Raw genomic sequence first — 15667 nt, forward strand, 5'->3', positions numbered from 1 at the left:
AAGAACATGAGGTTGCATTTATCTTTCCAAGGTAGTGTTTTCTTTTTGTTTGGATAAATATCCAGAAGTGCAATTGCTGGATCATATGTTCTATTTTTTTATTATTTGAGGAACCTCCATACTGTTCAGATGACATTCCCACCAATAGTAAACCAGGGTTTCTTTTCTCCATATCCTGTCCAACACTAGTTATCTCATCTTTTTGATAATAGTCATTCTAACAGGTATGAGATACTTCATTGTGGTTTGATTTGCATTCACCTGATGATTAATGAAAATGAGCACATTTTCATGTACCTGTTGGCCATCTGTATGACTTTTTTGGGAAAAGGTCTGTTCAGATTCTCTGCCAATTTTTTAATTGGATTTTTCCTATTGAAGTAAAGGAAATTTTTATGTATTTTGGATATTAATCCTTATTGCCTTTTCATTTTGTTGATGGTTTTCTTTGCTGTGCAAAAGCTTTTTAGTTTTATGTAGCGATAGTTGTTATTTTTGTTTGTGTTGCTTTTAGTGTCAGATCCAAAAAAGCATTGCTAAAATTTATGTCAAGGGGCTTACTTTTTATATTTTTTTGTAAAAGTGTTATGGATTCAGATCTTATGTTTATGTCTTTAATGTAATTTGAGTTAATTTTTGTGTATGGTAGTTTCATTTCTTTGTATGTGGCTGTCCAGTTTTTCCAGCACCATTAAAGAAACTGTCCATTCCCTATCGCATATTTTTGGCTTCATTTCTTAAATGGAGCACATATGCACGGGTTTATGTCTGGGCTCTCTGTTGTGTTCTATTGATCTATGTGTCTATTTTTATGCTGTATTACAGTTTTGATTACTGTAGCTTTGTTATATAGGTTGAAATCAGAAAGTATGATGCTTTTTGCTTTGTTCTTCTTTTGCAGGATTGCTTTGGCTATCTGGGTCTTGTGATTGCATTCACATTTTACGATTGTTTGCTCTATTTTTGTGAGAAATGCCACTGGAATTAGATTGCTTTGGGTAGTACGGAAATTTTAACAGTGTTAATTCTTCCAATCTATTAGAAAAATGAAATATCTTTCTGTTTACTTGTGTCATCTTCAATTTTTTTCACTGGTGTCTGACAGTTTTCTTTTACCTTTTCCCTTAAATTTACTTTTAGGTATTTTATTCTTTGGTGCAATTGTAAATGGGATTGTTTTCTTAATTTCTCTTTCCAATATTTTGTTATTAGTGTATAGAAAATCAACCAATTTTTGTATATTGATTTTGTATCTTGACACTTCACTAATTCTAATAGTTTTGTGGTGGAGCCTTTAGGGTTTTATACATATAATATCACATCATCTGCAAATACTGACAGTTTTACTTCATCCTTTGTAAAGTGGGTGCATTTTATGTTTTTTCTTGTTTAATTGTTCTGAGAAGAAAAGTGGTGGGAGTGGGCATGTTTTTGTGTTCCTGATCTTAAAGGAAAAGCTTATTAGCATTTTGCTGTTGAGTATGATGTTAGCTGTGGACTTGTAGTATATTGGTCTTCATTATGTTGAGATATGTTCCCTCTATATTCACTTTGTTGAGAGTTTTCTTATCGTAAATGGATGTTGAATTTTGTCAAAAGCTTTATCCACATCTGTTGATAGGATTTTTATCTTTCATTTTGTTAACATGCTATAGTCCATTGATATGTGGATATTGAATCATCCTTGCATTCCTGAAATAAATTTCACTGGATTGTGGTATACGATCCTTTTAATGTATTATTAAATTTGATTTGCTAATATTTTGTTGATGATTTTTGCATCTGTGTTCATCAAGGATATTGGCTTGTAATTTTCTTGTGGTGTTCTTGTCTGGTTTGAGTATCAGGATAATGTTGGCTTTGTGAAGTGGGTTTGGAAGTGTTCCTCATCTTTTATTTTTTGAAAAAGATTGAAAAGGATTGGTATTAATTTTTTTTTTAAGTGTTTGATAGACTTCACTGTGAAGTCTTCTGGTTCTGAACTTTTTTTTTGTTGGGAAGTATTTGATGACTGATTTAATCTCATTACTAGTAATTGGTCTGTTCAGATTTTCTGTTTCATGATTCAATCTTGGTAGATTGTATGTTTCTAAGAATTTATCCATTTCTTTAAGTTATTCAGTTTGTTGACATATAATTGTTCATAGTAGTGTTATGATCCTCTGTATTTTTGTTATCAGTTTTAATATCTCTTTTATTTCTGATCTCATTTCCCTCTTGGTTTAGCTAAAGTTTTCTTTATTTTGTTTATCTTTTTAAAAAACATTTCTTCATTTTATTGATTCTTTCCATGGTCTTTTATTTTAATTTTTTTATTCTCACCCGAGGACATTTTTTCATTTTTTTGTTCAGGTAGAGTGGGAGGGAGAGAGAGGAACAGAGGGAGAGAGAGAGAGAGAGAAACATCGGCGTAAAAGGGACACATCGAGTGGCTGCCACCCACACGACCAACTAGGGCTGGGGACAAACTGCAACCAAGGCACGCGCCCTTGGTGGGAACCGAACCCTGGTCTCTCGGGACTGCAGGCTGATGCTCTAACTGCTGAGCCAAACCGGCCAGGGCTTTCCATGGTCTTTTAAATCTCTATTTCATTTATTTCTGCTCTGATCTTTGTTATTTCCTTCTTTTAACTAATTTTGGTCTTTGTTCTTCTTTATCTAGTTCCTTGAGGTATAAGGTGAAGTATTGGAAATTTTGTTTGTTTCTTGATGCAAATTGCCTCTTAGAACTGCCTTTGTTGCCTCTAGTAAGTTTTGGTATGTTGTATTTCCATTTTCATTTGTCTGAAGGTATTCTTTTCCTTTTTGGTTCCTTCTTTGACACATTGGTTGTTCAGTAGCATGTTGTTGAATCTCCACATATTTGGCTTTCTCCAGTTTTCTTGTAATTGATTTGTATTTTCATGTTATTGTGATCAGAAAGATGCTTGATATGACTTTACTGTTCTTACATTTATTATGACTTGTTTAGTGGCCTAACATATGAGCCACCCTGGAGAATGTTTTCTGTGTGCTTGAGAAGAATGTATATTTTGTTGCTTTTGGATGGAATGTTCACTGAATGTCTGTTAAGTCCATCTGATCTAACCTGTAGTTTAAGGCAATTGTTTATTTATTAATTTTTTGTGTGGATGATCTAGTCATTGCTGAAAGTAGGGTATTAAAGTTCCCTATTATTGTATTGCTGTATATTTCTGCCTTTAGGTTTATTACTATTTGCTTTCATAGTCGCGAACATAAATATTTTAAAATGTTACATTTGTTGTTGGAGTGACTCCTTTATAATCATATAATGACGTTCTTTGTCTTATTACAGTCTCTGTATTAAAGTTTATTTTGTCTGATATAAGTATAGCTATCCTAGTCTTTTTTGGTTTCTATTTGCATGAAATATATCTGTATTTTATCCTTTCATGTTCAGTTTTTGTGTCCTTACATCTAAGTGAGTCTCAGAGACAGCATTTTCTTTTTATTTTAATATTAAAAAAATTTTTTTTTCCTTTATTGATTTTAGAGAGGAAGGAAGAGGGAGAGAGAGAGACAGAAACATCGATGAGAGAGAACATGTGCCCTGACCAGGAATCGAACCAGCGACCTCTTGGTGCATGGGTTGATGCTCAGTGAGCCACACTGAGTTTTCCTTGAAACTCAGATGTTTCTATTAGGTAAATACCTCTCTTAGTCTTGAAAGAGTGGTCTCATGTAGGAGATGAACCTTATTGTTTAACCCTGTCCAGGCTGTTGATCGTCTCTCAAACCGTTGTAATTGCCCAAAGAGCCTACTTTATTCTTAGTGGCTCCTAGTAGTTGTGGGTATGCCAAGACCTGCCAGTGTCCCAATGGATAGGACCTCAGTCAGCACCTAGATTCAGGCTGATTGGAAGCAGAGTCTCAGGCAGCAGTTTTTTAAAGTATGGGAATATGCCTCTTTCCCAGGAATACTGGGAGGAGAGTGTTTGTCCCTTCCTTCCATCCTGAGCTTTGGGGTTATAGCCAGTTAAGTTGTTGTTTATGGTCGTCTAGTTGAACCTGTGAACACAAGCCCACTGGCCAATAGGGCTAGACTATCAAGGGATGTGTCCTCTGGGCAGCAGCCACAAAAACTGGGGTGCCAGGTGTGTACATAAGCTTCTTTAAAGGAGACACAGGTACCCTTGGGCTGGGCAGGGTGAGAGTACCGAGATGGCACCTGCTGGCCTCCCCATTCTGAAGAGGATGTGTCAGCCCCTGGATGTGTGTGAATTAGAAACCTGTCCCTTAGGCCACAGCTAGGACGACCAGCTAATTGTACTCTTTCACAGAAGGATTGGGATGCTTCAGTCTGCTGAGTGTATGCTGTGCCCTGGGGTGGGGGCTAGTTTGTCAAGAACTGTTTCTCACCTGACTGAAGTGTCTTAGTTGGTGCTATGCCGTCCCATTCACCAAGAGGTCGCCGGTTTGATTCCCAGTCAGGGCACATGCCTGGGTTGCAGGCTTGATCCCCAGTGGGGGTGTGCAGGAGGCAGCTGATTGATGTTTCACTCCCGTTCCAGTCCCACACTTAAGCCCTGCTGGACACCAGAGCCAGGCAATCAAGACTGGGGGGTCTTCTGGGCGGCTGCCTCAGACGTGTGCACGAACTCCTTTTCTGGAGATGCCAGTGGCCCTGGCATAAGGCAGCAGAGGGTGAAGAGAGCACCTGCCCCCTGAGGTCTCTGGAGGTGATGCTAGCTGGCCTTTAGGTGTTCACTAGATGCCCAGCCTTCAGGCTGGCCCTTTAAGATATGCCAGGCCTCTTTCCTAGAACGACTGGCACTTTTCAATCAGCTGTCTCTGCTGGGCCCCAGGGTGGGTGAGTCTGTGGGTGCGAGCCCTTTAACTGTTTCTCAGATTGCTGTAGCCTTGTGGGTCTCATGCATGCAAGCCCCTTGGAATTTGAAGTGAGATGTTTGGGGGGGCACCTCTTTCATTTGCAGGTCTTAACAGTTGGGGTGCTTGATGTGGGGTTTAAACCTTTTCACTCCTCAGGGAGAAGCTTCGGGTTGAGTCCCCTCCCAATTGTGAGTGGCTCTGCCAAGGGGGAGAGGGGCAAGATTGTGTCTCTGCCTCTCCTTTCTGTTTCAGTGCATTTCTTTCTCATTCGCCCAGTGTATAGGAGCCGCTCAGCTAGATTTGGGTGCCTTTCAGAAAATTGTTCTGTAGGTAGTTGTAGATTTGGTATGTCATCCTCCTCCTATGTTGCCGTCTCGAACCTAGAATGCTGTGTATTGAATCTCTAAGGAGGGGATAATGGTATATGGTCAGAGAATACTTGCACCTGGGCCTTCACATGAACTGATATTTCCACGCATACCGACGTAAACTGATATGGTTTTCAGACTCTAAGAGGGCCCACTATCCCCACTTCCTGGTGTACACACACCTCTCAGCTGTGCACTCACACACATTGCTTTGAAGTGATTTTGCCGACATAATTACATCCCAGATCCAGTGATTTGTAAGAGGGATTGTCTGAGTGGGCTTGACCTGATCAGGTGACCCCTTAAAAGGGATTGGGCCCCTGTTGCCAAGAGACTCAGAGAGTGAGAGGGGCCTGTCTCAAGGGAGATCCTCATTGCTGATTTAGGAGATGACAGGGAGTACAGGTGGCCTGGAGGGTTGGGTGGGCCCTAGCTGACAGACTAACTGAGACTGTCCCACAGCTACAGGGAACTGCATTCTGTCATAACGGCTGCAGCTTGGAAGAGGATCTTGAGCTCTAGATGAGCACGCAGTTTAGTGGACACATAGATTTTAGCCTGTAAGAACCCGAGCAGAGAATCCAGCCCTGTCGTGCCTGAACTTCTGACCTACAGATCGGTGAGCTAAGACGTGAGTACTGTTTTAAGCCTCTGTTTGTACTAATTTATTACAGCAGCAATAAAAAATGAAAACTGAATATTTTGCTTCACAAAATTGCAACTGTTATTTGTTAAATATTTATTGATGTTAAATCCACATTACACCAGCACAACAATCCAAAGTAGTAGGATAGTACTATTTTTTTTTTTTTTATAAATACAACATAAAAAGGTGGCAGAATAATGCTACTTAATCCCAAGCCCAGCAAATTAGCAAGAAGTCACATTCAGAAAAATTTGGCAAGGAAGATATGACATAAGTCATAATACTACAATATCGGTAGGTCCATGAGGGACTTTGCATGGTATCTTCAGTTCTATATTAGTAATGCACGTGAGTGTGGTCAAAGAAACCTGTACCACTGCATAGAACATTCTCCACCCAGTGCTCAAGCCGGTTAATCATTTAAAACCTGGTTGGTGTTCTCACAGAGAAGTAGAAAGCTGTACATGTGAAGCAGTAATATGAAATACATGGGGTGGTACACAGATATAAAATTACTTTAAAAATACTATGTATTGAATTGAGTAACTGAGCTAAGAGAGTTCAACATCTTAATTATAAATAATGAAAAGATATACGTGATTTGCATAAGGAATACAGTGTTTTCTTTTCATGGCAAAGTACCATAAGCCTCAGTTTTATATTAGGCCAAATTGTTTTTTCTTCTTTTTAACGTTTATTGGCTCCGACTTAAAACCATCAAGTCTGGTCAGAATCAACTCAGTCTAGCTGATGCAGAATCATATGCATTTAAAAATTAGTCTTTGCTGAGATGCCTTCACAAACTACTCAGAACCCCGCACCTTCTTAAAGCACGGTTTTATGGGAGCGGGGTTGTGACCTGATTTTCTATTCGCTTTTTGGTGCCACTGAAAAAAATACATTATGGCCCAAACCTGTTTTTGTCTCTCCTACGTCTCCATTTCCCTCAAGTAGACAAGACGCTACAGGCAGTGTCTCCTTTACGCCAGTCTTGCAGTCTCAGTCCATTTTCAACTTGCTCCAAACAGCCCAAGTCTTTAGCTGCCACACTCACGTCAGACGCACGGAAATTTCACAGCACATGTGCCCCGACTTCCAGCTGACCCTAGCTCCCCTGCCTTGTGATGGCAGTGTCTCTCACCTACATGTTAGAATAATTGTCAAGAAAACCAAAGAAAAGCCTGGCCTTTAACATGTCTCCCGCCCCTTCTACTTCCATAACTGAATACACTGTAGTAGGTATGGTAGCCTTTTCCTCCGTTCTTCTCCCTACTTCTTTCAAGCCTGTGATTCCTCAAATTCTATGTGCCTTGGTCATTTGGGTGCTCGGATGCTTTCCCTGGAATGGACTGTAATAGATTTCTGCTCTATTCAGAATACTTTATATTATTTATATTTAAATTAGCCTTTTAATATGGTTTGTAAATAAGCTTTCTACCTAGGTAGCATGAAAAGAAAATAAAACACATAAAGAAAAAAAGGTCAAGAACTAAGGTATTACTCTTATTAGAAAACACTTGATAGTATTAAAATTTAAGGCAAGTAATTCCTTCCTTATGACTTAGTATAAAACAATTTGCAAAGACAAGGCGTTAACTTGGATTTCTTTCCTCTTCCTTTCCGTCCCTACATATTGCACGTGGTTCACCGGAGCTGTGTGAGCACACTGCCGCTTCAGCATCGTGTAGTCCTACTCAGGGCGCAGTCGCCTCCTGTGAAGCTGTCCACACCATCACGCTGCGCAGCACCTAACGCTCGTGTTCAAAGACTTTTGATAATACGAATTGTGGTTACCTTTGGACAGTTGGTTTCCTTTAGCATTTTGGCATTTCAGACCACTTTAATCACAGCAATTCAAAAGGTTTTTCTGTGCAATGTGTACATTTCTATCAGTATCACCTATTTCAACTCTAAGTTTGGTATATCAAGTAAGAAAAATATTATTATTATTTTTTTATTTCTTATAGTCAAAGGTACGTTTTTGCCTGTTACATAGTGTGACAAAGGCACATGCTGGTCAAGGCAAGGCTGTTTCAGTGTTTCAGCTTTAACAAGAATGTTGGTTACAGGTCCTCACTCTCCACTAAGCCGGCATTCAGTGTCAGGTGAGATGGGTTGGCTTCAGGTTGGAAGGCTGCTTTGATGTCTAGTCCCTGGTCCGAAAGTGCTGCATAGCGACTGGCTGAGGGGCGTACTTTTTTTGGCTTGGTGCTCTGTGGCTGCTGATGCCACTGGGCTAGAAAAAAAAAAAAAAAAAAAAAGATCTGTTAACCAAGATTACTGGAAAGCCCTTAGATGTTTCAAGTAAACACTTAATGTCTTTGACATATACCAGGCATGTGTTCTTTATGAAACACTGAACACATCCATGGTAGAAATCCTAAAATCTAAGGATAGTTTTACGTTTTACTGAGATGTTGCAGATTTATTGTCTATACAGGGTATTGAGATTATAAGAGCTAGATAATAAAGACAGAGGTTGTTTATCTTTATTTCAAAGTCAGTATTTGCTACAGCACAGAGAAATCCTTTGAAATAGTCTGAGTTTCCTAATTCACCTCTCCTTTTAAAAAAATTTTTCAGAGTTCATACTGTATAAATGCCACAATAATTAGAGTAGTTTGGTATTCTGGATGGGTCTTTTAACACTAAATAGAAAGGAGCTGGGCAGTAGGGAAGGTTGAGGTCACTCATTGTTTGAAAAACCTCATGAAGTTATTTCTTACTCAAGAAGAGATAAATTCCTAATTTTTTCTAGTGTTTTTCTCTACATCAATAGATCACATAATGCTACTGTACTAGTTTGTAAATTCAATAAAAATGATTTTCTTTAAATTTAGGATGCATGTACACAAATACACAAACAATCACAAACCTATTGTTCAGCTGCTTAAGCTATATTAATGAGAAAAGCACTAAGCCACAAAAGTATGCATTCCAGGATCAATGGTACACACATTTAGAGTGCAGTAAGACACTGTGATAGGATTATACTACAAAGAAATGTTTGAAAAGGGAGTCATTTGCAAAACACCGTAACAAGAATAATGTGAAAACCGTGGTTATGCCTTTGCCTACTGTTAACGCCTAAGGAAGCCACACTGACTAGCCAACATGCATATTTTGCTAATGATGCAAAGATCCTGCATGATACTTGGGTATTTGTTCTCCTGGTGTAGTTCACTATTAATGCTGAGAAACTACAAATAGAAAGAGAAAGAGCAATATGAATTTTTTTTTTGCAGAACAAAAGCACTACAGTTGTTTATAAGATTAAATAACAGTAATGTGATTTGCTGTCCAGATGTCTGATTTTTCCTAATGTAATGAATAAATGCAATAAGATGAAGTGGCACTCACTGTAAACGTCCAGCCTGGCAGTACAGGACACAATCCCTGCTTCATTCTTGGCTGACACTGTGTACCACCCGGCGTCTTCTTTTGTGGCTCCCTGAATGAGCAGGCAGATGTAGCCATGATTATCCTGGTGCATGCTGGAGAGAAAGATAAAGCCATTAGGGTTCTAAATTTTTAAAAAGTGGCTTTGGACACGAAGCATCATTTTTAATTAGATCATTAGAAACAGAATAGTGCGAGTAGGTGATAATAGGGTCATACTTATTCTGGAGAGGCTGCTAGCCCCATTAAAGTTAATGGGGGAGAAGCGTAGACGTCAAGGGGTCGAATAAATCTGTGCACTTAATTTGTAGTTAAGGCTCTGCCTTTACCAAACCACTGAATAGTTTCTCTATCACTATTGCAGCAAATGAATTCATCTTTTCTTTTAGATACAAAGATAAACACACAAAATCACCGTAAGATTAAGTTAAAAATGTGCTTCATCACATGCTATTATAATGTCTTTTCTAAAAGCTTAATCACACATTGGGTGAAGAGTGATTTGTCTTTGATGTCATCAGTAGCATGACTCTTAACACAGATTTATGTGCTATATAAACCGTGTTTTCTGTGTGTCACTAGGATTCAGTTACGTCGTGTACTCCCACCTCACTCGGTCAGTGCTGTGAGTGAGTGATTCATTTTCTTTCTTCCAAAATATCTGAGGCGGCGGCACTCCCGAAACACGGCATTCCAGTCGCACGGGGTACCCATCAGCAACACCGGTGTTTTGCAGCTTCTCGATAAACACGGGGGGTTTGTGTGCTTCTTTAGCTAAGAGAGTAAGACAAGAATTATCGCTCTATCAGTGATAGACAAAAGGAGCACTACAAAGAATTCAGAAGCTTTTTGAAACATTGCTTAAACAGATTTTATTTTCTGATACTATTTGTCACGTCAGGTGGTACGATGCTAGTCCTCTCTCCAAATTATTCTTTCACCAAGAAAGGTTACTATGCTTCATTCCACTCGTTTGTTTCCTCAATTAATTCAAGTCTGACAGGCCCACAGAGTCCACTAGCCATCTGCTCCACAGAATGCTTGTCTGACAGACTGTGTGAGTCTCCCAAGTCATTGCTGGCATCTGGGACAGCCTCACTACTAATTATGTTACCCTGCAGGCACAGCCTTTACCAACCACTGCCCCCTAGTGACGCCGAGGAGGACGTGTTCCTGGGAACTGATCTACTTCGATTTCTCTCCCTGCTATCGGAAATGTTTGCTGCAATCAGCGAGAAAGACCATACGATTCAAAAGAGGAAAAAATAAGGAGAAGGCAGCTTGATCTAAATTTGGCAGATTTAAATAGTTACCTATAAATTACAGATTCCGGTTTACATTCTTTGAAATGCTATGAAAAGACAACTTTATTATCTTGAAGGAAGGAAGCCATAGAAAAGGATAATGTCATCAGTCTGAAAAAGTCAGAGCTGATGGTTAATGACACTCTAATACATCACCATACAATGGGATATTGTTTTCTTGGATCTGAGGTGGAAACAATCTCAGGGAATAAGGTTTAGTTATTTTCTTCTGCGCTACCAATAAAGAAATTTGAGGAAGCGTGTCTTTCTCCACCCCTCCCTGTCCTCTGGAGTGAGACATAGCGGAGCAAAGCAGGCGGCGCGGAGACCTGAAGGCGGTAACTGTTCTACCTGAAACTGTCAACTGCCCAAGAGTGTCTAAGGCTTCGAATTATGTAGAGGGTTGTGTTTCTATTGGACTTTACATGGTTACTTGACCTAGGCTATTTTGGGGAAAGTAGTAGTAGTATTTTTTTCCTGGATCTTAATTTTGAAAAGAAAAAGTGTCTGTGTCACAGCACCTCTCCAGGAAGAGCGGCAGCGGCCACCGTGATGCCCTGCTATGCAGAGCCTCACGGATTTAATCCTTGTAAAACACGAGGCACCACGGTCCCCATTTCTCACGTGGGGAAACGAAGTTCCGGAAATGTTATTTGCCGAAGGACACAGCCAGTAAACGAGAGCTGGGACTGGAACTGAGATCTGACATCAAAGACTTTGCTTCTAACGGAGACGTCTCTTAGACCTCAAGTGTCAGTCCTGAGGACAGATGGCACATTCAGGAGAAAACCAAGGGGTTTTAGTCTGATGAGGAACAGTTAGAGGAAAGAATGCAGTCAGTCCTAGTGTTGTAGTAAGACTGAATACTGTACACAGAATGGTAAAGCAGAGCATGGCTACACAGCACCACGGTCCACGTGTGCAGTGCTGCCCCCTTCTTCAAGGAGCTCAGAGGCCTGCGTGTTTGGAAGAGCACTGGGCGTCAACAGACTGGCCCTCAGCTGACTGATGGGACCCTGGGCAAGTCACTCAATCTCTCTAGTTTCCACATCTCTGAAATCAGGAAGAAAATTTGCTCTAGTTATCTCATAGGGCTGTTCCGAGGACTAACTGAGATCGTGGGTATGAGGCGCTTTGCAAATAGAGGTAGTATGAGAAATAAACATTTCATTTCTTTTTTTAAGAGAACAGATATCAGAATCTGTACTTATGTTCAACTCCTAAGGATACTGTAATCCTTTCCATGAATATACTGTCCTTATCTAACTGTAAGACTTCACATAACAATGCTTTTACAAAGTTCACCTAACAGTATAATCAATTAAAAAGCAAATCTGAGTTTAATTTCATTGTGACATGGGGGTAATGGAAGGGTAAAATTTTGTATTCCGAAATCTGTGTACATTACATTGCTTTAGAAGCTAGGTATGTCTGCAGGACTCCATGCATAAGCAGATTCTTATACATCGAGTTTCCTTGGAGCCCATGCTGCTCCTGCCCTTCCCTATGGAGCACCGAGGACAAACACAGGCAGGATGACCCAGAAAAGCCAGACCCTTTTCTGTCTCGGCCAGGCTAGTGGGAGAAAGGGAAGGTACATAATGGCTACGCTGAAGAGAAATTAAAGTTTCTGATTTGCTAAGCCTTATAACATGTCCTAATTGGCTATTCTGATGATACAATCTATTTTTTCAGCAGTTTATTTTCCACATTGGTTACTGATGGAGGATTAGTTCACATTTCTAAATCTGACGGTCCTTCCTGGAGACAGGGTTCGTGGCTGAGCCCACCTGCAACCACCAGCTCCAGGCTGAAGGAGTTCTGCCCCGCGCGGTTGGTGGCGGTGCACGTGTAGATGCCGGCGTCCCGTGACGTGACTGGCTCTATGATCAGAGAGTGCACCCCGTTCTCACGCACCAGCATCTTGTGAGCACTGTCGGGGCGGACTGGCTTTCCATCTAGTTGCCAGCTAAGATCTGGGGTTGGCAACCCACTGACCTAAACCGGAAAGAAAATACATTTAAATTTCTCTAATATTAATGAAATCAGTAGCTAAGAAACCAGCATAAATTCATCCTTTGGTTGCACAAAAGATAGCTTTTAGTATCAATTCAGGTTACTCTTTTGCTTAAAACTTTTCAGTGGCTTCCTAAGCACTCTAGGGCTCACTTTTAAATATTTCTTACAGAGCAGCCTAGAGAAAAATGAAATGAGGATTAAGAAAACTTCTGTCATCATCTTACCTCACCAAGGCTTATAAAGATTACTGGGATGATGTCAGCACAGGGCCCTGAGCTCTTTGAAAAAAAGGTGTCCAACCATAATAACCATAACAAATACTCAGCTGGCATGTGCACACTGTGAAGCTTCTCATCAGAGAGTTGCCATAGCTATGGAGGCTTTAGTTAATGCATCCATCAGTAAGTAGGGCCATTACTGTTATTTGATAATCCTTGAAACTAACAAGAACAATATGAAATTACCCAGAAAGCCATATCAAAAATTAGCATCACAATGGAAACATCATACAGTCTTTAGACCATGACGGTTGTGGTGACCAGGGATCAGACAAAAGCACATTTAATTGCTAATAACAAGTTGTGCAGCGAAGGGTGGGGATGGCTGCCATCTGTCAGCTCTCTAGAGCTTCGCCTCTGATTCTGAATGGGGGGAAGCATCAATAAGGAAGGCCTTTGCACCCACCCCCCCTTTACTAGTGGGAAATTACATACAGAAAGATGTCACTTGGACTGCAAAACAATTTTTTTGAAGACTCAGCTCTGCCAAAATCAGCCAGAGAACTCATAAATTCCATTCCTGCTGCGTGATACTCATTCATACTACCTAAAATATGCCTCCCCCTCACGTGCCACAAAGGTCTGGAGAAGCTAAAGGAAATATATTGAGGAAATTTAAATTACTGGTTAAAAGGATGAAGAGATTTGGGAAGCAAACAGCAGTAGTTAGGCAGCATGGCTTCTGAGAGGGTCAAGCTCTGTGTTCTCCCATCTGTCCACATGCCCTGCTTTAGGTCACTGGAAGGAGAATGCAGAAGGAGGACTGGATACTTCTGCCAGGTTCCAGGCCTTCCCCAAGTTTAGAAATAGAGTGGCACTGCTCGTTCCCACTGGACTGGGCTACGGCCCAGACAAGCAGGACCACGTACCGCTGAGGCCACGGGATGTTTAGTAGGAGAGATGCCTGAAGCACCGTGCACCTCGCCCACCTAATTCACAGTGCACCTGTGCAGTGGACAGCCTTCTTCACTTGAAGGCAAAGGGAAATGTCTGATTCTACTACCCCTTTTCTTACCCCAGCCTTCCTGGTTGCATAAGTAAAGAAAGGCTGATCTCAGGGATGTATGGTCATTATAGTCAGGTCATAATTTAAATAGATCTTTCTATACTTTTTGTAAAAACAAATAATGCCTGAATCCCTTAAACCTTACAGGGTGGGGCAAAAGTAGATTTACAGTTGTGAGTGCATGAAAAGATTTATTCTTGTATTATTATTATTTTCCACACGAGTAACTAAAACCTACTTTTGTCTCACCCTGTATATTTGTGTTTTGCAATCCCAAAGACAACCAGCAGAGGGAGCCCAAATTTTTAAAAACCTTACACATATTTAAGAGCTAACTTTTAAATTTAAGATCAGTAAGTAATGGGGCAAGCAAACAATCAAAAAGGTTTTCAGAGCAGTGGTGTTTAAACATTTTTAGACTTAAGCTCTTTTGAGAAATTAATGAAAGCTGTATCACACACAGACTTTATATGAATTTCAGTATTCACACATGCAATGAAACCTGACCTCCCCGAGTTGAGACGCCCTACTGTAAAATGGGTGAAAGAAAGCTGTCACTCTCGCTTCTTAGAAATAGAAAATGGGAGGAACAGAAGTCAGTAGATACATGCATATAAAATTTGTACGCATAAACAGTGAGGCTCAAGTAATTAATGATTAGGACATATGACTGATTAATACATTTATTACTTCAACAAAATGAAAAAAGGGGGGGGGGATCAAACTTCCCAGTGACTTTCTGGAGTGTGGTACATAAGGTTCTAAGTAACGAACATATTTATTTTTATTTTTATTTATTTTTATTTTTGGTACGTGCCCCTAGTGGTAACCGAACCCGGGACTCTCTGGTCCACAGGTCGATGCTCCAACCGCTGAGCCAAACCGGCCAGGGCATAACGAACATATTTAATAAACATTTATAAGTAAAGGAAAAAAACAGTGTATAAACATCTCATATATTTCACTTGAGTTTTTTCCCTTCTCTGAAGCTGGAACACATGCTAAAGGTGTCTACTTTATATCATTTCCCCAAAAGAAGCTAAAGAGAATTGGCAACGAGGGAGAAGGGAGACAACGATACTCTTACTTTGCAATCCATTCTGCAGAGTTTTCCTTCTTGAACAGTCAGATTTCCAGGAGCCTGCAAAAAGTGAGGTCTGAAGAACCGCTCCTGAATTGGTTCATTTTCATCGGCACTGTCCCTTGATCTAGAACGAGGCCTTAGAACAGGAGAGACGACAGACAGTAGTTATTTCTAGGCTCTTAGTCACCTTTTTTTTTAAGTAATACATGGGGTAATAATATAATACCCTGGCTTCTCTTTTCTACCCCCAAGGTTTACATATAAAAAAGTTAGCAAAGCAAAATCTTGTTTCCTTTGGAAGTTTATTAATTTAGCAGTTTGCTAATAGCACATCTTAAGTAATTCTGCTCCCCTAATCTTTAAAGGTAGTATAAATCATAAAAGGGGAGATGGGAGAAAATAGGGTACTCTATATTCATGGTTTTTTTTCCTAAATAAATATTTTTAAAGCTGTATGATAAATAGCAGTGGTTGCTCATTTATTTATTACCAAGTCTTTTTGAACAGAAATTACTATTAATGTAGTAATGGAAAAATTATTATTTTATAAAAATTTAATATCTTTCTAATCAAAATTCCTTTCCATACTAACCAGGGAAACAAATGGCATTTTAAGGCAGATTTTCTTTTACATTGGATATCCATGTACCTACAGATACACTTTCAAAGCACGAGCAGGGAAGACTTAAGGAAAGAGCAAGACGTTGAATGC

The 15667-nt window shown here is 39.9% G+C and overlaps 1 protein-coding gene across 1 annotated transcript in view; it reads right to left on the minus strand.

Annotated features, from left to right (window-relative positions):
* Positions 1–7821: 7821 nt before the first annotated feature.
* PALLD (palladin, cytoskeletal associated protein) overlaps positions 7822–15667 on the minus strand; it is a 377267-nt gene continuing 369421 nt past the window's right edge. Inside the window, exons 16-20 of the mRNA XM_036241570.1 lie at positions 14959–15091; positions 12359–12566; positions 9873–10038; positions 9226–9359; positions 7822–8101 (exon numbers count right to left, since the gene is read on the minus strand). Coding sequence (XP_036097463.1) covers positions 7929–8101; positions 9226–9359; positions 9873–10038; positions 12359–12566; positions 14959–15091 — 814 coding nt within the window. The 3' untranslated portion in view covers positions 7822–7928. The remainder of the gene's footprint in view (positions 8102–9225; positions 9360–9872; positions 10039–12358; positions 12567–14958; positions 15092–15667) is intronic.

This window comes from Molossus molossus, unplaced genomic scaffold (assembly GCF_014108415.1).
Source record: "Molossus molossus isolate mMolMol1 unplaced genomic scaffold, mMolMol1.p scaffold_m16_p_4, whole genome shotgun sequence".
In the NCBI taxonomy this organism is placed as follows: Eukaryota; Metazoa; Chordata; class Mammalia; order Chiroptera; family Molossidae; genus Molossus; species Molossus molossus.